We start from the raw sequence: 27036 nt of genomic DNA, 5'->3' as shown, positions 1-27036 counted from the left end.
CCGCCAAGCGACAGCCGGCGTCGTAAAACCGGCACCCCGGTCGGCGTTTTTACCAAATGACCGTAAAGCGCGAGCCGTCAGCGGGGTGAACGCGGCGCCGTTGCCACGCTGCCGTAATTTGGCGGCTGCGGTCGTCGTGAAACAACCAGCGACAACGCACCGCCGTTTGTTTGGGGTTTTTTTCGCCGCACCACCGTAAAGCGAGAAAAGCGTCGTAAAAACTAAGGCAAATGTAATTGGCCGCGGGGAAAATGGCGGCTGAACGCCCCGTGGAAGAAACGGGGTGAGGCCAATTGTCATCCCCGCCATTTTGATGACGGGCGGCTTCGGCCCTTTCAACTCAGGCTTGGATGGGGCTAGGGGGGCTCCTGGTTCCCGCTCTGGGCTTGGCCGCCGCTTGGCTGCTGGGCCTCGGGTTCGAGCCCAGCTCCTGGCTGCTCCCTTTTTTCTCCGGGCGGGGCCGGCTGCTGAGCCCCGCCCAGCTCGCGCGGTACACGGGAGCGCAGGGCAGCCCCGGCCTCTACCTGGCGGTGCTGGGGCAGGTGTTCGACGTGAGCCGGGGGCACAAGCACTACGGGCCGGGGGCGGCCTACGGTGTCTTCGCAGGTATCCCCTCTCCGCGCGGGACCCCCGGGGAGAGCCGCCCCCCACCCTGCTGGGTGTTGTCCCTCACGGCTGGCAGTGCCAGAGCCCTGGGTTGGAGACTTGCTTGCGGAACAACCCACCCCCCTCAGCCCCGTACGGATCCCGTAGCCGGGGGCAGGTAGGTCGTTGGCCTCCTTGAAAGAAACCGGGGGGCAAGGGGATGTGCTGTGGATTATAGAGCGGATCCTCAGCTGGACCCCAGCACCATCCTCCCCCCGTCTATCTGCGCACCCCCGGGGCTGAATCCTGTCCCAGCTGGATGTTCATCCTGTCTGTCCTACAGGGAAAGATGCCTCCAGGGCTTTTGCGACAGGAGATTTTACCAACACCGGCCTTGTGGATGATGTTTCTGGGTTATCGCCATCAGAAATGTTGACTCTACAAAACTGGCTCTCTTTCTACAGCGAGAATTACATTTTTGTTGGTACGTGATCTGTAACCTAGTCGAGTAATAATATAGGAGCATACCTGGATTAATCCTCAGAAGCTTGTTTGGTTTATATTATCAATGCTTAATACTGTAGGAGGGGCACTTTTGCATCCAAGATCACCATAGAGTAATGGGCAGGCCAGTTGTCTCTTTTCTCTAGCTGTAGGGTTATTCCAGGGAAAGCATTCTTTTAACATCATCTTAATAAAATTTCAAAGTTACAGTTTGGGCTACCACACGCAAAGCAGCAAAAAATTCCCTTTGAAGCAGGTAGGACAGTAATGCGGGCCATATTTGAGAGAGAAAAGTTGCACCAAACTCTTTTAATTCCTGAATTCCACAGAAAGTAGAAAAGAGTGATGTACCAAAAGTCTGTTTGTAGTTTAGAATATACCAAATTTGCTGATTATTCCTTACAAGCTTGTAACAGGTGGGGGAGAGTTGAAGGAAAATGGATATGTTTGAGCCCGGGTCTTACAAACACACATCTGAATAATCCTATTGAGCTCAATGAGACAATTTGCTCACAGCGAACAGATTTTAAATTGGACCTGTTGACACTGAGCCAGGAATACATGATGGACCTCAGCCATGACTCTTGTATCTATGACTGCAAAGGAATTAGGCAAGAGGATTGACTTTGCCATTTAGATAAACTAGAGTTGCCCTGAGCTGTTGGCTAAAAATTGGAAAATGTAGACTGACTTCTGTAACCCTACCTTCACACATAACAATTGTAAACCTGTTTTTTGTTTCTGATCAGCTCATCTTCTTTCACACTGGATAATAGTGACTAATGTTCTCAAAGTATCTGAAATCTCCTGTGTTCTGGAAATATGTCCCATTGATACCAGGATCCATGTATACATCCATCTTACTCCGTACATTAGCCAAGTACCCTGTTTCCCCGAAAATAAGACATCCTCCGAAAATAAGGCCTACTTACAGTTTTGCCTCTCGTTGTAATATAAGGCATCCCCCCGATAATAAGACCTCCCCGATAATAAGGCATCCACCGATAATAAGGCATTTTTCATTTCTGAAAAATAAGACATCCCCTGAAAATAAGACCTAGTGCATCTTTGGGAGCAAAAATTAATATAAGACACTGTCTTATTTTCGGGGAAACAGGGTAACTGGGTTTTGGGAACATTGCAACGAAGGGAATGAAATGAGTGTACATTTTATTTTCTACTGCTACACAAATGTAATGACATTGCAGCATTGCAACAGTAAGAATAGTCTGATAGACCTCTATTTGGCATTTCAGGAGCAGTATTGTCTAGTGGTTAGATAAGAGGACTGGTTGTTAAGCCTGTTGGATTCTATTGCTGATCTTCAGTGTGATATAACGTCTGTGCCTGTTTCTCCATCTGTAAAATAGGCTTAATTCATTATCTCCATCATGTCTATATGTTAATGTTAGTAAAATGTTTTGAGATTCCTGGTCAGAAGGGACTAAGTTGCGGACACTTAATTCTGTTATTTCTAAAATAATATACGTGGGGTGCCCCAAGGCAGCACTTACATAATACAGTATGCTGCTTTTTTAGAGGGTTTCTGGAGTTTTTTTGAGGCATTTTTAAAAAAAATGCTATGGTCTTAGTGGCTCTTTTTGTTCCCTCAAAAGGCAAACTGGTAGGAAGATTCTATGATGAAAATGGGGCACCCACAAAAGCTCTGGAACAGGCCAACGCTGTCATCGAAGAAGTGCTGAAGTTCAAGGGACAAAATGATGAGAAGAAGCAGTTCCCGCCCTGTAACTCTGAATGGAGCTCAACCAGTGGCAGCAGATTCTGGTGTTCCAAACAAAGGTAAGCATTGCCTTCCTGCTAGCATGGTCAGACTCTGCAGAGCCAAGCACCTTGACATCTCTCATCTGAGATCTTATCTATGCTGATCTAGGTAGCACTGACAGTTTCGGGACAGATCCAGCAAAAATTGTTTGTGATATGGTTAGGCCAGGCAGCAAGGATGATTGTTTTGTATAAGTGTGTGGCCTTGGGTAAGCCTCTTAACCCCCTCAGACAGATGAGACAGCTAAGTAAATTATAGCAGAGAGAGAACTCTGCTATAGCTAAGAACTCCTTTCTGTTTGCAGGTTCATGCTAAGTGCTCTAAAATCTGCAAGGGATTACTTGGATCCTCCCCACATTCTCCCCTCTTTTGGGAACTGAGGGGTCCCTGTTCCTGGAGGTTGGGGGGTCTGAGCCCCTCTCCCTGCTCTTAGGGTGACCAGGCAGCAAGTGTGAAAAATCAGGACGGGGGTGGAGGGTAATAGGAGTCTATATAAGAAAAAGACCCCAAAATCGGGACTGTCCCTATAAAATTGGGACATCTGGTCACCCTACCTGCTCTCGTCATGTGAGTTGAGATCAGAGGGTCCCTGTGCCTCTTGGGAGGTGGGCTGAGCCTCTTTCCTTGAAGCTTGAAATAGCTTAACTCTTCCATTCCTAATTCTAAGAAGTTTTGAGTTTTGCTGAACTCTCATTCTGGATGGGCTGAGATAACACAGAATTAAGGCTGCCCCACGGTAGCAAAGCTTTTTGTCAGTGAATTATATCTAACACACAGGAGCGTTGCAAGTATTGCTTAGCAAGGCACTCGTACAGCACTGTGGAAGTCAGAGCCTTATTAGCACTTGCTCACTCTGGCGAGCCTCAGCTTAGTAGAATGGGTAGGAATTCTGTATTAGCATTAACATAGCCTGGGAAGTGGGATCTTCAGAGACCATAAACGTGGAAAGTACAGGTGCTAACCTTAAGATTCTATTGCGTAGTATGTAAAATGGTGTTTATGCTAACTACTGTTCTGTTGGGGCTTTTTACCTAAAGACAGCAGTCTGAGCAGGCGAGTTGATACCTATGTGTGAGCAGCAATTCCGACAACTGAAACCAGTCACAAGGATCTGATGGAAGCATTAGTACAAAATGAAGGATGCAGTTTCCCAGCAGTTCTGCCCATGTAGTGAATGTTGGAGACAGTATCTGTCTGATAAAATTCCTTTGAAGTTTGGCAGACGTAACCAGCATGAACTGCATTCTAATAAAAATCAGTGAAGAAACAAGCACTGCCATAGATACCAGGGCCAAAGGGCAAGACATATTTTTCTCTACTTACAGAGATGTACACTTGATTTTTAAATTAAAAAAAACCCAACAGTTCTTAGTGCCAGTGCTCTACCATGGCCCTGATCCAACAGCATACTTAAGTACGTGCTTAACTTTAAGCGTGTGAGAATGTAAGAACGGCATACTAGATCAGACCAAAGGTCCATCTAGCCCAGCATCCTGTCCTCTGACAATGGCCAATGCCAGGTGCCCCAGAGGGAATGAATAGAACAGGTAATCATCAAGTGATCCATCCCATCACCCATTTCCAGCTTCTGGCAAACAGAGGTTAGGGACAGCATTCCTGCCCATCCTGGCTAATAGCCATTGATGGACCTATTCTCCATGAATTTATCTAGTTCTTTTTTGAACCCTGTTATAGTCTTGGCCTACACAACATCCTCTGGCAAGTAGTTTCACAGGTTGACTGTGTGTTGTGTGGGGAAAAAAACTGTTTTGTTTTAAACCTGCTGCCTGTTAATTTCATTTGGTGACCCCTTGTTTTTGTGTTATGAGGAGTAAATAACACATCCTTATTTTCTTTCTCCATGCCAGTCATGATTCTATACCTTTCTCATGTTCCCCCCTTAGTCGTCTCTTTTCCAAGCTGAAAAGTCCCAATCTTATTAATCTCTCTTCATATGGAAGCCATCCCATACCCCTAATCATTTTTGTTGCCCCTTTCTGAACCTTTTCCAATTCCAATCTATCTTTTTTGAGATGGGGTGACCACATCTGCATGCAGTATTCAAGATGTGGGCATACCATGGATTTATATAGTGGCAATATATGTTCTGTCTTCTTACCTATCCCTTTCTTAATGGTTCCCAACATTCTGTCTGCTTTTTTGATTGCACATTGAGTGGATGTTTTCAGAGAACTATCCACAGTGACTCCAAGATCTCTTTCTTGAGTTGTAACAGCTAATTTAGATCCCATCATTTTATATGTATAGTTGGGATTATGTTTTTCAATGTGCATTCCTTTCCATTTATCAACACTGAATGTCATCTGCCATTTTGTTGCCCAGTCACCTAGTTGTGTGAAATCCTTTTGTAGCTTTTCGCAATCTACTTGGGACTTAACTACCTTGAGTAGTTTTGTATCATTTGCAAATTTTACCACCTCACTATTTACCCCTTTTTCCAGATCACTTATGAATATATTGAATAGGACTGGTCCCAGTACAGACCCCTTGGGGACACCACTATTTACCTCTTTCCATTCTGAAAACTGACCATTTATTCCTACCCTTTGTTTCCTATCTTTTAATCCGTTACCAGTCCACGAGAGGACCTTTCCTCTTATCCCATGACAGCTTACTTTGCTTAAGAGCCTTTGGTGAGGGACCTTGTCAAAGGCTTTCTGAAAATCTAAGCACACTATATCCACTGGATCCCCCTCATCCAGATGCTTGTTGACCCCCTCAAAGAATTCTAGTAGATTGGTGAGGCATGATTTCCCTTTACAAAAACTGTTAACTCGTCCCCAACAAATGATGTTCTGACAAATCTGTGTGTCTGACAATTTTGTTCTTTACAGTTTGCCCAGTACTGAAGTGAGGCTTACCGGCCTGTAATTGCCAGGATCACCTCTGGAGTCCTTTTTAAAACTTGGCTTCACATTAGCTATCCTCCAGTCATTTGGTACAGAAGCTGATTTAAATGATAGGTTACAAATACAGCTGCGAGTTTGTCACAGAAGTCACGGATTCTGTGACTTTCCGTGACTTCTGCAGCGGCTGGTGCGCCTGGCTCAGCAGGCGCACTAGCCACTGCTGGGGCAGTCTTGGGCCCCCGGGGCCCACCGCCTCCACCAACAGCAGAGTTTGGGTGTGGGAGGAGGCAGGGGGTTGGGGCACAGGACAGGGTGAGGCGGGCTCTGGGTGGCGCTTACCTGGGGGCTCCTTGGAAGCAGCGACATCCCACTTGCTCAGCTGCTAGTCAGAGGCGTGGCCAGGCAGATCTGAGGGCTGCCTCTGCCCAGAGCGCTGACTTCGCAGCTCCCATTGCCCGGGAACCGCGGCCAATGGGAATTGCTGGGGCAGTGCCTGCAGGCGGAGGCAATGTGCAGAGCTGCCTGGCCACGCCTCCGCCTAGCAGCTGAGCAAGAGGGATGTCTCCACTTCTGGGGAGCCCCCCAGGAAAACGCCACCCAGAGCCTGCCTCACCCGGTCCTGTGCCCCAACCCTGTTCCCCCTCCCACACCCAAACTCTGCTGCTGATGCTGGGGGGGAGGCACAGAGCCAAGTAGGGAGCCTGCCAGCCCTGCCATACCCTCCCCCAGCACTACCGGGGGCCCTGGGCCATCCACTGCTGCCCATCCTACCCCAGCACCCGTGGGGCCCCTGGAAAGCCCCCCTCCCCCAGTTTTATTTTCTGGTATTTTTAGTAAAAGTCATGGATTGGTCATGGGCCACGAATTTTTGTTTACTGCCTGTGACCTGTCCGTGACTTTTGCAAAAAAAAATACCTGTGACTAAAACAGCCTTAGTTACAAACTAGTTAGTAGTTCTGCAATTTCACATTTGGGTTCCTTCAGAACTCTTGGGTGAATATCAGCTGGTCCTGGTGACTTGTTACTGTTTAGTTCATCAGTTTGTTCCAAAACTCCTCTAATGACACCTCAATCTGGGACATTTCCTCAGATTTGTCTCCTAAACCTGAGCCATTCTTTTTAGGTATCTCCCTCACAGCCTCAGCCGTGAAGACTGATGGGGCTACTATAAGGTGGGTGCATAACTGGCTGGATAACCGTACTCAGAGTTATTAATGGTTCCCAATCCTGCTGGAAAGGCATAACGAGTGGGGTTCCGCAGGGGTCTGTTTTGGGACCGGCTCTGTTCAATATCTTCATTAACGACTTAAATATTGGCATAGAAAGTACGCTTATTAAGTTTGCGGATGATACCAAACTGGGAGGGATTGTAACTGCTTTGGAGGACAGGGTCATAATTCAAAATGATCTGGACAAATTGGAGAAATGGTCTGAGTTAAACAGGGTGAAGTTTAACAAAGACAAATGCAAAGTGCTCCACTTAGGAAGAAAAAATCAGTTTCACACATACAGAATGGGAAGAGACTGTCTAGGAAGGAGTATGGCAGAAAGGGATCTAGGGGTTATAGTGGACCACAAGCTAAATATGAGTCAGTGTGATGCTGTTGCAAAAAAAGCAAACGTGATTCTGGGATGTATTAACAGGTGTGTTGTGAGCAAGGCACAAGAAGTCATTCTTCCGCTCTACTCTGCTCTGGTTAGGCCTCAGCTGGAGTATTGTATCCAGTTCTGGGCACTGCATTTCAAAAAAGATGTGGAGAAATTGGAAAGGGTCCAGAGAAGAGCAACAAGCATGATTAAAGGTCTTGAGAACATGACCTATGAAGGAAGGCTGAAGGAATTGAGTTTGTTTAGTTTGGAAAAGAGAAGACTGAGGGGACATGATAGCAGTTTTCAGGTATCTAAAAGGGTGTCATAAGGAGGAAGGAGAAAACTTGTTCACCTTAGCCTCTAAGGATAGAACAAGAAGCAATGGGCTTAAACTGCAGCAAGGGAGGTTTAGGTTGGACATTAGGAAAAAGTTCCTAACTGTCAGGGTGGTTAAACACTGAAATAAATTGCCTAGGGAGGTTGTGGAATCTCCATCTCTGGAGATATTTAAGAGTAGGTTAGATAAATGTCTATCAGGGATGGTCTAGACAGTATTTGGCCCTGCCATGTGGGCAGGGGACTGGACTCGATGACCTCTCGAGGTCCCTTCCAGTCCTAGAATCTATGAAGAATTCATTTAGTTTCTCTGCAATGGCCTTATTGTCCTTGAGTGCTCCTTTAGCATCTCGATCGTCCAGTGGCCCCACTAGCTGTTTAACAGATTTCCTGCTTCTGATGTATTAAAAAAAAAAAAAAACAAACACTATTTGAGTCTTTGGTTAGCTGTTCAAATTCTTTTTTGGCCTTCCTAATTATATTTTTACACTTCATTTGCTAGAGTTTATGCTCCTTTCTATTTTCCTCACTAAGATTTAACTTCCACTTTCTAAAGGATGCCTTTTTGCCACTCACTGCTTCTTTTACTTTGATGTTTAGCCACAGTGGCACTTTTTTGGTTCTCTGTTTTTTAATTTGGGGTATACATTGAAGCTGAGCCTCTATTATGGTGTCTTTAAAAAGTGTCCATGAAGCTTGCAGGGATTTCACTTTTGGCATTGTACCTTTTAATTTCTGTTTCACTAACTTCCTCATTTTTGTGTAGTTCCCCTTCCTGAAAATAAATGCTAGTGTGGGGTTGCTGTGATGTTTTCCCTGCCATGAGGATGTTAAATTTAATTATTTTATGGTCACTATTACTAAGCAGTCCAGCTATATTCACCTCTTGGGCCAGATCCTGTGCTCCACTAAGGACTTAATCAAGAATTGCCTCTCCTCTTGTGAGCTCCAGGACTAGCTGCTCCAAGAAGCAGTCATTTAAGGTGTCAAGAAACTTTCTTTGTGTCACGTCCTGAGGTGACATGTACCCAGTCAATACTGGAAGATGTTACCTAGGGATGTTGTGTAATCTCCATCAGTGGAGAGCTTAACATGTTATCTAGACCATCTCTGATGCCTGTTTATCTAATAGTTCAGGCTTGTCTACGCTACAAAATTAAGCCCAGTTAAGTTGATGTACAGTCACCACACTAATTAAAGCCATGGTTCACATGCACACTATGCTCCTTCTGTGAGGCATGTGCATCCCCACCAGGAGCGCTTCTACTGACTGAAGTGGGGCACTGACAGCTGGAGCCCTACCCAGAGGGCTGACAGCCAACAAGCACTGGAAGTAACACAATGTCTACATAGACCCTGTTGCCCTAACTACATTGACCTAAGCGGTACACCTCTTGCAGAAGTGGAGTTATGTCGATGTGGGTGACTTACAGTGGTGGGAGTATCATTGTAGTGTAGACATTTAAAGTTAGGTAGATGTAAGCTGCCTTATGTTAACCTAACTCTGGAGCGTAGAGTAGGCCTCAGTCCTATAGTAGTGCTAGGGCCTGAACTAGCTGACCTATTGAGGTCCTTTCCTACATTTCTATGATGCGGTGTGTTCCAGTGTGCTGTTTGATTGAGGTCCATACCATTTTCCTTGGGGTAGTGTTTGGATCTGATAGTGGATGGTGTCTAGTGCATTCAGCTCCTGTTTAAAAAAAAAAAATACAGGTGTTAAAGGAACTTTGCACCTTGTAATACCAAGCCTGAGAAGAGGCAATAGTACACCTCTACCTCAATATTATACTGTCCTTGGGAGCTAAAAAATCTTATGTTATAGGTGAAACCACATATCAAACTTGCTTTGACCACCAGAGTGCACAGCCCCCCCCCCAGAGAACTGCTTTACTGTATTATATCTGAATTTGTGTTATATTGGGTCAGAGGTGTATATTAGGTGAATTAAATTGACCTTTTCTTCAGTAACTTCAGCACTACAGGCATCTGTGGTGCACATAATAAAAGGCATTGTTTTATTGTAAAAGAGTTTATCCACAAGAATATAAAAGGTGTGGCAGTGGTAGAGGGGTGTCTATGCTGTTTGGGGGGATTTTGAGAAATAAAGAATGGATGTTAGGCACTTGCTCTTTCCTGGGTGAGTATCCAGCGTGAAACTGACTTTACAGGGTCCAGCCAACAATGTATTGCTTAGTAGGTCCAACAAAAGTTACCAGAAAACTTGTGGATGTTGGAGAATATGGTTGCTGACTTCTGGAAATGGTCCTTAATCCAGGTTTCAGCATACCTTTAGTTACCCCAGCCCTCCTTCACAAGGGTCTTCGACTCAGCTGTAGGTTGGAAATACACATCGATTGAATGAGAAATAACAGATTGTATTTGATCATATTCTTCCATCCCTAGTGGGGGAGTGAAGAGAGACTGGATTGGAGTCCCCAGGAAGCTGTACATGCCCGGTTCCCCTGATAGTCACTGTGTGTGTGTGAGAACTACTGGACCTCCTTCTGGAGAATTGGATTCTACTGAGCACAGTGACAGAGGCGACTTGGACAATCCTAACTTGCAAGAATACAAGGGATGCCATCCACTAGCTGACTGGTGTATGTTAAAAGATTGAGTCAATAGCCATGTTGGACTTAATGCATTTATTGTCTTAAAATGAAATAGTTGATCAGGTACAGTCAAAAAATGCATGGGAGCTTTACAGTGGATTCTCTGGTATACAAGACTGGGGAGACTCAGTCAGAAACAGGAATCAGTTTGTATAAAATTACTCAGTAACTGTAAACACCATGCTAAAGTGCCAGTAAAAGTAATGGAAATGTGAGACAGGGAGGGAGCATGGTAAGGAAAATTGTTAAAATGGAAAAGCTTTGCCAATACCTGTTTCTGTAGCTTGTTGGTACTCTACAGAAAAATCCTTTTTTTGTGCTAATTGAGAAATAGCTGTATGTATGGAACGGTGAGTAATGTCTCAGTGAAGTGAGCTCTGAGCTAGCACACCACTACACTGTAGATGCAGTTTCACTTACTGAAGCATAAGACAGCCCACCTCTCTTCACTACCATCACAACATTGCTCTTCTTGTGGCAGAGTTGTGCTAATACTCACTAATTTGCACATGCCACCAACTTACTGAGAAATGACTTGTAACTGAAGCCTCTACAGTGCTTTCTGTAGTTGTGCTATTGAACATCTACACTTATCAGATGAACCCAGGACACTAGGTGATGCAATATCCATGTTTCTACCATTCTTTGGTTATAAAACACCAAGGTATACCTCGTCCTTCTTTTCTACCCTCTCTCTCCAAATACTTCCTATGAGTTGTTGTTTCCATAGTACGTAGAAGCCATGAGTCACCTGTTCTAACTGAACAATGAAAGTGATCCACAGAGAGGTAACTGATTTTACTGCTACAATCCACTGGTCATCCTCCTCCCTTACTTATTTACTACCACTACTTGTTGCATTGTCTCACTAGATTGTAAAGTCTTCAGGGCAGGAATCTGTTACTCTAATTTGCAAAATCCAATAGCATTGTGTGTTGCCTAAATACTAATGTAAGTTAGTGTTATTCTCTACAGGCTATGGGTACATTAAACTATTTTACAAAAGAGGAAAACTTCCAGAAGGTCTGCCTTGCCCAGTTCTCTTCCCCCTCCCCCCCAAAATGCTTAACTAGTGCAAGTCACTATGTGACAGTGAGCACAAGAGAGCAAAGTAGTATTCAAGAACACTCAAGTGCTATGCTATGTACCCCCAACACTTAGAGCTAACACAGCAAGTTCACTGTAAACTGGCTTTAAATAGTGTACAGCAACACACCTGGTCATGGTTTATACATTTATTAAAGTTTGTTTTTCTAGTTGTGTTGCCTCTCCCAGTTTCATGGTACTTCTCTCTCCCCTACGCTCCAAGCTTCTTGCTACCTCCCAGTGCTTCTTTTGGGAAGCTGAAGTTAAATACACCTTCAGTTTGCCGGACTGGAAACAAGTAGCTGAAGCTCCCTTCTTTGTGTGTTATGGGGCAAAACTCCACTAGGGGACAGATCTGAAGTGTCCTGGGGTACGGAATTGAGCCTGAGATTTTTAAACTTGTGCCCAAATTAGACTTCAGTATAGCAAGCTGCAAAATCCTCACTCAACTGCAAATGACAAGGGATAGTCATGGTCCTTGTAGTGATAAGAGTATAATGTCTGCCCTTTTCAGGGAATCTACTGTTGGAAAAGACAGTCCTGTCCCCTTGAAGCAGGATAATCCTTACTTTGCCTAGAACAGTAACCCAAATTAAAGGCAAAATGCTTCAAAAAGGAATTTCTGCATTTTCTGCCATTTGTAATACAAGATATCTGATGCACATTTCAAACAAAGGACACTTAATGTTTGGGGACTGAAGGTAACTTTAGATTGTAAAGTCCAGATAAGGGGTAGTTCATTCTCTCCCATGACCCACAACAGAATATGAACTTTATATGATGCACAACTGAAATAGAGACAGGATGTCCAAAAGCCTGTAACAGCAAGTTACTTGCATTGCCTGTCTTTTCATGGTAGCTGTAGGGAGGTGTCTGATGGCAGACTGCTGTACTGAGATTTCATTTCAGCCTCAAGGAAGTGGTTTGTAGAAGATAAACAGCTCAAGCTGATAGGGTGCAATAATCTGCTAGTCTCTCCCTGGGTTAACTGACAGCAGCAGGGTCCCAGGGGGGGGACTAGGTTATTGACCCATTGCAGTATAACTGGGTGCGAGTAAGCCTATGACATTTCATTATATTATTGCCAAAAAAAGTTGGTTTGCAGCAGGAAGCTATTTTTGACACCCGAGTATAATTTATGTTCATCTTTGCCTCACCCCACGGACATCTAACGAGACACAGGACTGGAGATAGTTAGCTTTGAAGCAGTCTGCCAAAAGGTACAACTAAAGGACAAATCTGTTCAACCAAATGAACAAGGCAAACAGTAAATTACTACCAATGCTTGACTTAACCTTGAAACCCACATTACTGTAGGAGTCCTCAGCTGAACAGCCCTTCCTGCTTTTAGAGGAGAAATAATCAGATTGCTTAAGAGCCTTAGTATTCTATCCTAGTGACAACTGAAGACAGGAGTGAGATTAATAACCAGCTAATTAAGTGCCACCAAAGAACAGGAATTGTATAAAGAAAGGAAGCAGTAAGATCCCTTCAAGTACTTATGCAATAGCTCTCCAGGGGAAAACTGTGGCCAAAGGCTGAGTTGATCAATTATAACAGATTTTAACTAGTGACCGATACATTTCATCCTACTGTAGGTTTGAAGCTGCTGAGTGCACTATGAAATCAGTAATAGCTAACTTAGAAATTGAATCATAAATCGGGTTGTCTGGTTTTGAACCAGAACACCTGGTCGGAAAGGGACCCTCCCCCAGCCTGGGGGGAGTGAGCAACAGAGGGAGGGGATGGAGTGAGTGGGGCAGGGCCTCAGAAGGGGTAGGGCAAAGGTGTTCAGTTAGAAAGCTGGCAACCCTAATCATGATACATACCAAAAAAAAAAAAAAAAAAAAAGTCAGATTCACATCAATATGAACACTCTTGAATGGGTAAGGAGTGACACTATACTCTTGGGAACCAATGCTCAGCTGCTGTAATTTGGCAGAACTCCAACACTGAGCAAGAATTCACTAGATGGAGATGGTTATTAGTCACTGAATATCTTCCACTTTGGGGGGTGGGGAGGGGAAGAGGGAGGTATTAAGAATAGCACTTTCACTTCAGTTATGCACATACTGTTTACAACAAGGATGGGTTAGTATGTGCAGTTATATACCCACCCGAATTATATAGCCTCATGCTTGGACTACAGCAAACAAAGTTAGCTTAACGTAAATTACTCCTGTGGACGTTGTAGCATTCTATAGCTGAGGGCTCTGTTAACATTCCTGGAAGGATGATGGGAATTCATCATGATGATAAATCAAGGGGCACTTAGGTGCACTATAAATAAATACATCTATAGGCTAGCATGTAGTTCAGGGAATTACTTCTATAATCAGATGGATCAATGATAATGATCAAGGTATAGTTCTTCAATGAAGTTCATAACATCTCAATTAGTGATTTTTAGCAAGTATTTATTGTTAAAACATATGCATCAAACAATCCTAGCAAAATGCTTTTGGCTGGTTTTACAGTTACTCTGGAGCATCCCTTTTTGAAGTAAAGCTGCATGGATTAGATGACACTTAAAGAGGCATCTGCTAAGTATAACAGGACTTTGCACTCATGGTTTTGCTTATTTTCTTTCAATTAACTTTCAACTCTATTACATTTAATGCATCTGAAGTTAAAAATTGGTTTGGGAAAAACATGAACAGAACTAGTTGATTGAAGGTCCAGACCTGGGCAGTACAGGAAATCAGGACTACACAGGAATGACTGCAGCCAAGCCTATTATTGAAAGGTGTTTGAGTGCATAATTTAATGTCAATTAGGAGGACAGAAGAGTCAGTCTGCCAAAATAATGCTAGTTAAGCAATTATACAAGAATTTTACAATACATGATGTCTGGAATAATCACTATTTGGTTAAGATAATCATTTACAAAACAAAAGGCAAGTTGAAATATAATTAAATCTTATTCCCAGGGTTTACTGGTAATAAACATTTTCCTTCTTGCTTGGAAACTGACTAAGGGTGTAAGACTTCTCTTGATGCACTTTGTCATTACTGGTGCAATAAATGTATTTTTGTATCAAGGTTTACAGCCCATGATGTATTTTATCTAGTTATCCTCAGTTCGTTACAAGACTCATTACAGAGTAGGAATATTGCAAAAATACATTCTTAGAATGGACTGAACAGAAAATGCCATTGTTCTAAGACTTTCTATTTCATAAACAGTAAGGATGACAAAAAAGTTTCACATTATAGTTTGATCTTACCTTTACACTTGGGTAAAACACGCAACAGTAAATTTGTTGCAATAGCCAGGTCTGCAGCAAATTGCTGTTGAGGGGAATCAAAATATAAACTACACTTGGTCTACAAAAAAACCTCCCTATGTTCATTTGTTATACAGATAATCTTATATATGCTACGTGACAAGTTGTACAAGCCACTGGTCTCCATACAGGAAGTCTTTAAGGCATCTGTAAACTTTTAGCAAGTGAATTAGTAATGCTTTGTTAGTACCTTTAACACCAGTAATTTCAAAACACATTCTCATATTTACTAGAGTGAAATAGGTTATTCCCCCCCTCCAAGACTTACTTCAATTTCTAATTGTAAATTAGAATGAGTTTTGTGCTTGGACAAGGGGCTGGATTGACCATGCTGGAGACTGAATTCCTCTTTCGCTACAGAACAAACTCCACAAACTTTCCCCCTTCAGCCTTAAGTGCCTGAAGCCCTAACCTAACAAACCTGCATGTAGGGCCAAGAAGGGAGTTCAGTCTTGTGCTCATCCAACCCTTGACATCTGCAAGCAGACTGATTAACATTTTCTAAGTTGTGAGTATCCAAGGACAGGGGTGGCAGGGTTTTTTGGTCACAGTCGTAAATATACCACATAAAAGGAAGTGCATTATTTGTTTGCCAAGTTAGAAATGTACTGACCACCACCAGAGATCTTCAAGAGCTTTCCACTTGATTTGTGCCCTTTAACAGAGTATGACTACCAACCCTAACACGAAGAGCTGTGAGAAGAAAAAAAATGCACACCAGGTAGATAGTGTTTACTGGAAATGAAGCTGAGGTGTGGTAAACTTCACACCCTGGGGTGGGGTGGGGGGGGGAGGAAATGTAAACATTAGGTCTTTAGTTATGAGGTAAAAGATGGGGGACACTAGGTAGTTTGGGCTGCCTATAGCTCAACTTGTGTGTGGGGGGGTTAAATCTGGCAGAAAACAATGTTTACAAATTTGTTTAATAATTTCTAAGATAGTTGCCAAGAAAACACAGTAAAGGCACTTTAAATTTGTCAAATTTCTGTTAAGAGAATGTAGTTACTTTGAATTCAATCTCAGATGCACATTTCAGGTTGTACATGGAAGGGCTATTTCAAAACAATTGCTGGTGTACTTTAAAAGTGCTAGGTAGGATTTACCAGAGGATTTAGGATTGTTGCATTTTTAAAGCCATCATTAATTTCTATCCCACCCCTCGAAAGTGAGTTTGCAACATGTAAGAGTAGGCTAGTATGAGAAACTGAACCTGCTCTGGATCTACTGTAAAGACTGCCAAGCACATCCCAGAAGCCTTCCCAAATTGAAGTAAAACTGGAAGTCAGATCTGCCTTACTGGACTTTAAAAGCAAGCCTATTAATACTGCTAAGGGGCCAAATAACTCAATTTTACAAGTCAAATATTCTAATCCTTTTGAGACTAATTGCTGTAAAGCACTCGACAGATCAAGTCTTGTCAACTTCTTAACAAAGTCCATTTATGAATCACTATGCAAATAACTCTGGAATAACCACTCCTATCCTCTAGTGCTGCATCTTTCCTCCTCTTGACAGGTTTTAAGTGGAAAAGACAGCAAGCAAATGTGAAAAGTTACACTTGATCACTGGATGTGGTTAGTCAACCAGTTAAACTGACAAGACAATCATTTCTTTGAACTGATACTTTATCCATTTGCAATTTTAACATGGTAAATGGGAATTTAACTTATGCAAACCCATGAGTTACTGACATTTTAAAACAATCAGAAGTGATACATGATTATTCTTAGATTGTCCAGGATTTCTTTTGATCATTTAAACTGTCATGCTTTGTAATTAAGTGCTTTTGAGACTCATTCATGCCATCCTTCTCAAGTGTCTCAGAACAAGTCTGCTGCAAGTTGATATTCAAAGTTAGATATACTGAAGGCAGACACTGTTTATATTAGAGAAGAATACCACCTTTTAAGAAAGTGGCAGTATTTGTCCTTTATTGAAAAAACAACCAACATGATTTGCACTGATAGAGAATGAAAACAAAGTTGGTCCATTATTTCACTCTAGTGTTAAGTTCAGGGTTCCAGTTTTTGCACCAACATATGTTGGAAGACCGATCAGTGAACTAAGATTCCATCTGAAATGCACTAGATGGGTGTTAGGTCTTTATTTTACTGCACAAGCCCAATTTTGCCTAGCATAAAGCAAATATCCTATAAATCACAGAAATATAAAAAAAGTAGCACTCTGGTTTATCGGCTCATTTTACATATATAGGCAATAGATACTGGACATGTCACTATTCCAGAAGACCAGGAAATTAAAGTTATGAATATCTGCACCCCTATTGCACGCACTGTATCACATAGTAGTGGTTAATGAATACTAAAAAATATATACACAACTGATTTGTTCGTGGAGCAGAGATGGGGAATGCTGCATGTAGTCTGGTCTACATTTATCTCCCAGGGCTAAAAAACTAACAAGGCAAGTACACATTAAACTGACACTTTTGCCTATCATACAACAGCCAGTTCACCAGAGTAAGTGCTTACTAGCAGCTAAGTGATTTATGGGCTACTTCGGGGGTGGGGGGGACCTGTGTAATTGTTTCATAGGTTCAGCATATTTAAGAGGGACCACAGCCAGGCCAGAAAAAACCATTATAGTGTGCAAAGGTTTGACACCAGGCTGTTTCACAGTGCAGTCAGAACTCCTTCCTACAACCCCCAACCAACTGCCTAACATTTGATACTGAACCTCGAAATACTGCCAATAACTGGCCATTCTGCTGGATTTGGAGACCTGTTCTGACAGTCTAGAAGTGCAGAAGCAGCTTTATCTCAGTGGAGTTGCTGGTTCCGTCGTGCACTGATTAACCATAGTCTTTAGATCCAAGAAAACTGCTACTAGTAACTAGCATCTCGTAAGATTCATAACTACAGCTCCAGCCCAGTATTCCTTTGCTCCAAGTACAACTACCCAATCTGTTTTCCTTTAGTGTTTCTTCTTCAATTAGTGTAAGCTTAGGTCTGTTCTTGGAGCACTTAAGTTACACAAGAATTGTTTTCAAGCCAGAAAGACCACTGATGCAAATAGTACAACAAAAATGTGGACTTCATCTGTTCTAGCAGCCATGAAGAATGTCTGCCAATTAAAAGGAGCCTGCAAATCCTCTTGAACATGCTGGAGCTAATGAGACATTTACTCAGGAGGTATCAATATGTGGAACTGCAATTCTGAGTCCTTTATAATCAGAGATATTGGAAAGCTCTCTCTTGTAAGGCCACAATTCTTCAGCTATGCCCCTTTAAACCCTGTTTAAAGATTTAACTAAAAGTAGGTCATGGCTGTCACAGCAGAATCCAGTTTTATAAAAAAAGAGCCTTCTATGGAGAAAGGGAACACTCATCTTTGAAGACAATGCAAAGTTACTATTTACCCCTGAAAAACTTAGTGCCATCTCTTCTTAAATAGCCTGAAAACGGCAAGACTTTAGAGTAGCTCAATGCAATCCACTAGGGCAAGCACAGACCTGTTTGTTATTCCTATCAGCACAGGACACCAGGCTAATGCAATTTTAATTCCCAGGCCTGTGGCAACTAGGAGGGTCTATCTCAATTCAGGTTTATCACTCCAATTCATTTACCAGTGAAGTCTATCACAGCCCAACATACTTATAGTCATACAAAATCATTTATACTGGAATATATCATAACATGGTCCTTAATTAGTTCAGTCTATTGCCAAAGGAAGACATGTATAGGCCTCCCCTTTCCTGCGTACAGGGCTTGCTAGCAGAGCTGCTGTCTGAAGAGCACTGACCGAGAATCCCCCTACTCCCACAACATACTAGGAGACTCCTCCCAGAGTCAAGACGTCAAAGCAGATGTTGCAAACTCGAACAGGCTTGTTTAAGTCAAATTTTATGATGGGAATCTCCTTTGTTGAGCATCTATGGCAGAGCAGACGTCCACAGTGGCGGCTGTGGGGGGGAAGAGAAAAGCATGAGTTAGTTCAGGGGTCAGCAGCCTTTCAGAAGTGGTGTGCCAAGTCTTCATTCATTCACTCTAATTTAAGGTTTCAAGTGCCAGTAATACATTTTAACGTTTTTAGAAGATCTCTTTAAGTCTAACATATAACTAAACTATTGTTGTATGTAAAGTAACGTTTTAAAAATGTTTAAGAAACTTCATTTAAAATTAAATTAAAATGCAGAGCCCCCCAGACTAGTGGCCAGGACCTGGGCAGTGTGAGTGCCACTGAAAAATCAGCTCGCGTGCCGCCTTCGGCACATGTGCCATAGGTTGCCTACCCCTGAGTTAGTTGTTTATAATCTCAACCTCAAAACAATGAAGCCCATGTTATATGCTCAGACACCCTGGTGAGAGTGAAGAGTCAATGTTTTAGTGTTTGAGAGGTTACAAAAAGAAGAGTCATCCTTTACAGTAAGTGGCTGATTCCTTTATATAAGAGACCCCAGTGTCTGGTGGCAGAAAGAAGAACTGCTTCCACTAGAGTTCTTTACTCGTCACTGGAGCCATCTTCTTGCTAAGACAACACTTATTATAGGAGCAGTTAACAGCTCCAGCTCTTCACATACCAATAATGCTCTAGAATCCAATTTCATTTTCTGTATCAAACACTAACTAGAATCAGTTCTAGCTTAGAGAAACACGCCAGCCTAATCTGAGGAGAGTTAACTAACACTAAGTGAGTAAGGGCTGGTCTACACTGGGAGGGGGAATTGATCCAAGATATGCAACTTCAGCTACGCGAATCGCATAGCTGAAGTCAAAGTATCTTGGATCGAATTATCTGGGGTCCACACGGTGCAGGATTGATTGCCGCAGCTCCCCCGTTGACTGCGCTACCCTCGCTCGCTCTGGTGGAATTCCGGAGTTGACGGTGAGTGCGTTCGGGGATCGATATATCGCATCTTAATGAGACGTGATATATCCATCCTGGATAAATCGATTGCTACCCGCCGATACGGCGGGTAGCAAAGACATACCCTAAGACTCCATAAATGAGAGTGTGTTACTAATTCCTCAGATTATCTCAGATATTGATCCTTAAACACTGGAAGCTGTTTTGCTAGTCCCACCAAGGGAGCTACAGCAGTTAAATAACTTTATCTCCCCATCTAGGTGATGTGTCTCTTGCATGCACCTTGGCTGTATGTCTCATCAGTCCCTACTGAAAAGCCTAATAATAGCCAACATATTCAAGCCTGGATTACGATTAGGTTTCTACTACAGCTTCCCTGATGAGTGTGGGATAGAAGTCTTCACTTTGAACCCAATGAGAAATATTAGCCAAGAGCAGGCTACATCAGCTTTGCAGATTAGTTCAGAAAAAGCATCTATGGCCACATAGGGCAAAGAAACTGTGGTAGACTCCTGCTAGGAACACCTGCATTTGAAGCACTTTTCAGATACAGTAGAACCTCAGACTTACAAACACCTCGAGAAAGGAGGTTGTAACTGAAATGTTCATAACTCTGAACAAAACATTATGGCTGTTCTTTCAAACATTTACAAGAAAAATGCTGCTTTTTTTAATAGTTTACATTTCATAGTACTGTACTGCATTTGCTTCTCCCCCACCCCTTCGTCTCTGCTGCTTCTTGATGGTGTACTTCTGGTTCCAAATGAGGTGTGGGGCTGATGGACAAGTTCGTAACTCTGAAGTTCTACAAAAGTGTGTATGGGCCCAAAAGCCAATAGACGGTCAGACTGCTTTCAGAGTCCCTGTGGCTTTCCTTCTTGGCTACAGCTCGGGAGCCCCACTATAACCAACAGCAGTTTCCCAAGACAGGATAGGTGAGGTCATCTCTTTTATTGGCCCAACCTCTGTTGGTGAGGGACAAGAAGTTGGTCCAGTAAAAGATATTACTCACCCACCTGGTGTCTCATATCTTGGGACCACCATGGCTACAACTACACAGCTTACAGCAGGTTTCCCTCTCCAACACCCCAGCTCTCAACACTGCAAGTGGCTTCTCACCCCTGATGAAAAAGGAGTTCCCTTGACAGTCAACCGCCTTCCTTACATGCAACTGCAGGCAGCTTACTGCCCAACAGCCAGACATTCAGATGGTAGCCATGGGGCTCGGGGGGGGGGCCCCCCACGGGGGAACCAAAACAAAAAAACCCTCTTCTCCCTAGCAATTGAAGTAGGATATGGAAGAGGGCTTTAATTCAGACAGATCAAGTACTCATTTATCCACATGCATTTTATACCTCTAGAGAAGATTAATTCTTCCAAGACTACTTAAACCAAGCCAGCTATATTCTGAAAATTAGTCATTGGGGGAGAGTAGTAATGTTTAATAAATTAAGTTACCAATGATGCTTCCTTGTTGTGACTCCGAACTTGGCAGTGCATTCATAGCAGTTGGAGCCATCACACCAGGGAGGTTCTTTTGACAGCATATCTGTAAGGAAGTGGAGATACAGGTTCTTCAAGGGTGTAGGTCTCTTGAAACAAGTCTCTCCCCTTCATAGCTCAAAAACATTTTTATGGACTATATTTAGAATGGTCACCTTGCCCCTGTTTTCAGAGCTTAGATTGAATCTGTGATAGCAGCAAACAGCTGAACAAGTGCCCACCAACCTTAATAAAACTGTATTTAGTGCCAAAGTTCAGACAGTTTAGTAGAATTTTCTAAAGTATTAAGTCAATGGAAGCTGGATTCTCTTGCAAATGTTTGCAATTAAAGTGCAACATTAAATGAGTACCAGAAAGGTGTTCTCATTGTCCAAGACACATGCAAAGAGCACACAGCAAGTGGTCAAGGGGTATATTTAACAAATGTTTCACTTTGAAAACCAATGTGATGTTAGTAGATTACCTTCCTCTTTTTTAAAAGGGGGACAGTTTTAAGAGTTATGGCCAGAGTTTAAGCCCAAGTGCCTGAAGTTAAGCACAGATCCACTGAAAAGGTCAGGCAAAGGTATGAGCGCTTGCAACTCTTGGTGAACGGGGTGGAATTTGTGGGAGCCCAGCCCCCCTCAAAGTTGGGACCCTAAATTAGTGGTCTGACTAAGCAGGTCTCACTGATAAAAAAGCCTAGGCTTTTTTTTTTTTTTTTTTTAAAACTTGAGTGCTAAATGTACTTACCCAAAAGTCTAAAGAGAAGCTGTTTTGTAGCAACTTGGTAGTTGAAGATATTGACTCCTTGGTTATTGTTAACCCCAAGACGAGCCCCAGCTCTCACTATAGCACGGCACAAGTTAGCATTTCCCTTCATATAGGCCAAGAGAAGCACTGAAAAGCAAAGGCAGACATTTCCCTACTGGGGCAGACTAATTTTCCCACACTCACAGATGCAACACATGGAGATACTTGTACGACAGATGGTATGGACACATGGAATATTCAAGGACTACTGCGTCAACTTTACAAGTGTTATATGGGCTAGTGATTGTATTAATAACTCAATGGGCAAGATACAGGGATTCCTGCAGGAGCTGAAGTCACTATGAATAAGTAGTGCAAATCCCTAGGCAGGTAATAACTCTGGAGAAAAAAGGTCTCAACCCTTGTGGGAAATTGGACAGACTACTTTTACCTGGTTCAAGAGGTGCGGCAAGCAAAGAATTGACAAATGCATGGAAGCGACTACTCTGACGTAGAGAGAAGTCACATACACTGGATCCAAGAACTGACATAGAACTATGACCAAGAGACAGACCCTGCACTACTTTAATCCTATCAGAATCCCTAGGAAGATGATGGGTAACTGGCTGATAAGCTAGGCCTGCTGTTTATTCAGAGAAAACAAGTATCTTTACAAACAATAAATAGTATTTCACTTTACGAAACCGGGGTGATCACCGGTTAGTCCTGTCATTATCTCATCAGGTCTGACTTCAGTTCAGCATTATCTTGAGGATAAATTAATGAATTGCAGGAGTTTGCAGTCTAAATCTCTCTGGAGAGAGGTGGTCCTGATGGCTAGAGGTCCGGAGTGTAAGGGAGGCAAACTCTAAGAGCCCATAAAGAGATCACAGGTGCCGTTATCTTGGAACTGTGACAAGTTTTAATTTGGTCTTACAAATTAGTAATAGATTTAAATTTATTAATTGAATATGTGCATCTCAGTTTTACAAGTATAATGCCAACTAGTCATGCTTTCCTCAGTTCACATCAATTGCATAGTATTTTTTAAAACAGCAACATTCAGATTCAAGAAATACTATATTCTGGTTACCTGTGTTTCCTTCAGCATCAGGTTTGTCTAGAGGATATTCTGGCATACATTCTAAGAAGAGCTCACAGATGGCTGCTGCATTATCTTTCCCATAATGTCCCAGAATGTGCATTGGTGACTGACCTCTGACAACACAAGATACACAGATATTACAACAGATCTATATGTTATGCAGACCAAGATGCATTTATACTCTTATTATTGATCAGTCAGCTTCAGATGGACTTATCCATAAAGCAGTGTGGCAGCCAGTTTTAAAGCACATCATGGGTAATTAAAGTTCATTGTTTTCTTGAATTAGTGATTTAGAGTTCAATGCTTAATTCATGCTGAGAAAAGATACTGAAATTGCTAAGAGGTGTTTGAATGAAGTGATTTTGAACATTTATTGCTTTGTGCACCTGGAAAGTGCATCAATTGTCAACTTTTAAGTTAAAGCTACAGAACTGAAAAAAGTTTTGATGCAGTTGTATTTATATGCACACATTTTTTGAAGTTACTTATGATCTAATAAAGTCTGTGTTCATGAAGAATAATATGTAACAGCAGTATTTACCGAAGATTAAAGGCTTCAGCATCCACATTACATTCTGTCAGGAGGATACGGATATTGTTTAGACGACCATGCATCACCGCCAGATGAAGAGCTGGGGATGGGGAAAGAGAAATCCAAGGTTCAAGTGGCATTCCTGACATCCCAGAGTCATTAGGAAGCCTGGCAAAGTCACGTAGCCCCCCCCCCACACACACACACTTTTTAAGTTCGATTTCTATGACTTACCCTGTTCCTTTCATACCCTTGAAGAAATTGCAATCCACCCAGCAGCCAGCTCCCAAACCAGGGGATACCAAGAGCTGGATTGCTAAACTGCAAAGATTTGCAAAAGTTTAGAAGTAGATACATTTACCATTATTTCCATTTTCATCCACAGCCGCAAAGTCCACTCCATTCTCTAGAAGGACGGAGCAAATTGTGGGCAGGTCCTGCTGAGCAGCTAGGTGGAGAGCAGTCTGGCGGTGCTTAGTCAGCTCGTTCACCTTCGCACCTGCAAGAAGCTGGTGGGAGACATGAGAATGAAGAGATCCCTAAGAGGTCTCCTTTGAGAATATTAGCAGCCAGTACACTAGATCATTTCCACTTCAATGCATTACATAAATGCTTTCCAATTAATTCTCACACCACTTCTAGATGTGAGGCAAATACTCCTATTATACAGAGATGAACTGAGGCAGATATTAAGTGGTCATATCAAATTAGGCCAAGACTTGGTACTATGACAGATGGCTCTCAACTCCCAGTTTAACGCTGTAGACTCTAGGTGACTGTTGAGCTATTTTAGAAAGGTTTATAATTGGTATTGAGACACTTAAAGAAAAATCAAGTACATTAAGTTCAAATTCATTAGAATCTTCTCCAGTACATACCAGATTGCGCACAATAATTTCTGAGCCCGCTTGTACAGCTAGATGTAAAGGTGTTAGCTTAGAAGCATCCTGGACTCTAGAATTCACATTAGCTTGGACACTGATCAGGAAGAGCACACTCTCGATATCAGAGTTCTGAACAGCTATGTGGAGGAAGTTCCGACCTTTGTTATCCACCTGAGGCAGTGAGAGAGAATATGTGCATACAGTGAAGCCTTACATAAAGGCATTTCTGAAGAGCAAGACAGATCAAGTCTATTGTTGGATGATCACTGGAGCTCTGTTTATCTAGACATATGCTCCAAGGCACAAGGTCTCAATTATTGAATCCTCTTTTTCTCTAGCTTTGAGAAATGCAATCTTGCCCCACTCTCATCCTTTCAGAATGCTACTGCAAAGATCATTTTCCTACCCTGTCACTTTGACCACATCACCCTTCCCTGTGCACCCCCTCTACCAGTTCCCCTTCAATCATACAAAACATCAGCTACTTGTTTTCACCTACGAGGCCCTTCAGAGCTTACCATCTCTCATTCAGTATAAAAAAAGGTCAACCTCTCCCTGAAATGGCCAATGATGCCAGCCTCCATCGCCCACCTGTTAAGCTTCCAAATAAGAATTGTTTTCTCCCATGCTGGAGCTTCCTTTAAATATTTGCCAAACTCCTTATCCTTCACATCTCTCCTTAAAGACGACTTAGCTGTGCTGCCCACAAACTCGACAATCTTTTAGGCTGCTGGTGCACTGAGACATCTGCCCATCATGCTGACCAATAACGCCCCATTGTTTCCTTGGGGCTGTCTATATCCACACGTTTTCTCTGGTCTTGTATTTAGACTAAGCTCCTTGGAGAAAAGGGACTGACGATGTTCTGTACAAACAGAACGTCGTCAGTCACCAAGGCTCCTACATGCTACAATACAAATAAGAGATACCTGCTGCCCTCATCTCAGTCATTATCTGCAAGCAGAGAGCCCATTCTCATTCTTTCACTGTAAAACCAGATGTTAGAGATGGAGACCACCCACTGGATAGCATCAATTCCCTGCAACTGATTCTAAGTTGCCATGAAATATGGTTGAAAGCATTTGCTAAGCTCTTAAAGAGGTCCTCCATTTTCAACCCAGTATTTTACAAGCTTGTATTGTTTTCGATTTTTGTATCTCTCTACATCTCCTATCTTGTTATTAATTTCTAGGTCTAATTGCAGGTTGGAGAATATTTTAATGAAATAGGCAAAACAGGTTAACAATTCTGTTATTTGTGGAACACATTATTTTGGTTAAATGTATTTACATGAGTATAACAGTTAGTGCAAGGGAAGGCAACATACAATCCCAACACACTAATGCAAGATGTGCTCACATGATTATACTTGGTGAGGTGTGTGTGTGTGGGGGGGGAAAAACAGTGAGTGCATGGCACTGTTCACATGTGCCTTAAAGGCAGCATTAAGTAGTGCACCACAGATTTTTAGGATTATATTATACTTCACGGAAAACAAGGTTTTTAGATAGTGCAGGTAACGGATTTAACTATGCACCCAAAATACTCAATAGGTAGTTAACTTACACCAGGTAGGAGGAGAAGACTGCTGAACAGATGTCCGAAATTTCCACCAAAAAGCCTGACAATACAGGTGAAGGTTCCACAGTTTTACATTGCATTGCTAAGTCACAACTAAGAGTGGTGTTTTCCTGCTTCAGAATAAGCTGTCCAAATGCCAGTACTTAACTTAAAATTAAGAATTTATAACACTGTTCTAGCCTTTTACTTCAGTAGAAGTCTGTAACAAGACAGCTTGAAACAAGTTTTATTTCACTACCAAGTTATTGGCACCCTGCTTCTCCTGGCTTTTTTAAATTTTATTATTATTACTAAATAAAGTCTGCCTGGGCTCACCCTTCAATTTATGCTGGGCGCAATGTGGAGATAACATGGCTATAAGAACTGACAAGACACTATATAGAACAATGAGGACGCCAAGGCTCAGCACACCACTTCAACACAGGTAGCCTTTGGTTTCCAGGAGGCCTTGGTTTCATGCCACACTGGATTAATATCTGGAATAAACCAGCTAAGAGCAAAATAAAGCATAATCTCTGCAGGGCATAGGTTACTAACACACCTGTGCATCTAGTCAGTTAAAGAACCTAATACGCAGATCATGTCCCCACCTTACCTGTTCAGCAGCTCCTGCCTCCCGCTTCAGGATTGCCTCTGCGGCTTTGTTATTCTTGTAGGTCATAGCACATGCAAATGGAGTCATGCCCTGCCGGTCACGCATATTCAATCGGATTTCTGGATGTGAAATCATCAGCTGAATGATGACATTATGCTGGTTGCTAATGGCAACATGGATTGGAGTTCTTCCCTCTGCATCCTACAAATAGAGACCACGAAGTTCACATTGCATATCAGAACTATAGCAATAGGCAGAAGCTTCCTCTAGTCTCTAAAACAGACAGAAGTAGTACAGCAAGTGTGGGATATATAGTCCGATGGGGGGGGGGGATGGATTTAAAGGTACTAAATTATTTAAGAAAAACTGTTAAAGCCTCTGTTATTTTAACAGTAACACAGATTAGCTTTGTCCTTGGGAAATGGACTTTAATAATCTGGGCTACCTGTTCAAACAAGCAAATTCACATTCTCAAATACTGCTTCTCCCTGTCCCATAAGAGCCACATATTGTTGGATTCATGAGTATTTAGCAGTTGGGTCCACAATGTGCCCACTGAAGAAACCCTCAAGCAAATATCAGTAAGACTTATTATTTCAGCTATCGACTACTTGAACTTTC

General features: G+C 42.5%; 2 protein-coding genes across 6 annotated transcripts in view; one reads left to right on the top strand and one right to left on the bottom strand.

The window, feature by feature from the left end:
- The first annotated feature begins 76 nt into the window (after positions 1–76).
- LOC101943884 (neuferricin) lies at positions 77–11536 on the top strand. 3 transcript variants are annotated; one of them, XM_005284386.4, is made up of 4 exons: positions 77–606; positions 929–1069; positions 2706–2889; positions 10072–11536. In XM_005284386.4, the coding sequence occupies exons 1-4, from the start codon at positions 351–353 to the stop codon at positions 10283–10285; spliced, it is 795 nt and encodes a 264-aa protein (XP_005284443.2). In that variant the 5' UTR covers positions 77–350; the 3' UTR covers positions 10286–11536. The 3 variants fall into 3 exon arrangements, with proteins under 3 accessions (XP_005284443.2, XP_005284444.1, XP_023959234.1); XM_005284387.4 differs by having other exon boundaries at positions 80–283; XM_024103466.3 differs by having other exon boundaries at positions 472–763.
- A 2230-nt stretch (positions 11537–13766) lies between these two features.
- ANKFY1 (ankyrin repeat and FYVE domain containing 1) overlaps positions 13767–27036 on the bottom strand; it is a 54187-nt gene continuing 40917 nt past the window's right edge. For all 3 annotated transcript variants that reach the window (XM_005284382.5, XM_042857763.2, XM_005284383.5), the window contains exons 18-25: positions 26416–26616; positions 24234–24410; positions 23717–23864; positions 23365–23455; positions 22809–22933; positions 21716–21862; positions 20939–21029; positions 13767–18575 (exon numbers count right to left, since the gene is read on the bottom strand). In XM_005284382.5, coding sequence (XP_005284439.1) covers positions 18443–18575; positions 20939–21029; positions 21716–21862; positions 22809–22933; positions 23365–23455; positions 23717–23864; positions 24234–24410; positions 26416–26616 — 1113 coding nt within the window. In that variant the 3' untranslated portion in view covers positions 13767–18442. The remainder of the gene's footprint in view (positions 18576–20938; positions 21030–21715; positions 21863–22808; positions 22934–23364; positions 23456–23716; positions 23865–24233; positions 24411–26415; positions 26617–27036) is intronic.

The sequence above is a fragment of the Chrysemys picta genome, chromosome 19, assembly GCF_011386835.1.
Source record: "Chrysemys picta bellii isolate R12L10 chromosome 19, ASM1138683v2, whole genome shotgun sequence".
Classification (NCBI taxonomy): Eukaryota; Metazoa; Chordata; order Testudines; family Emydidae; genus Chrysemys; species Chrysemys picta.
This window is presented reverse-complemented; position numbering and strand designations above follow the sequence as displayed.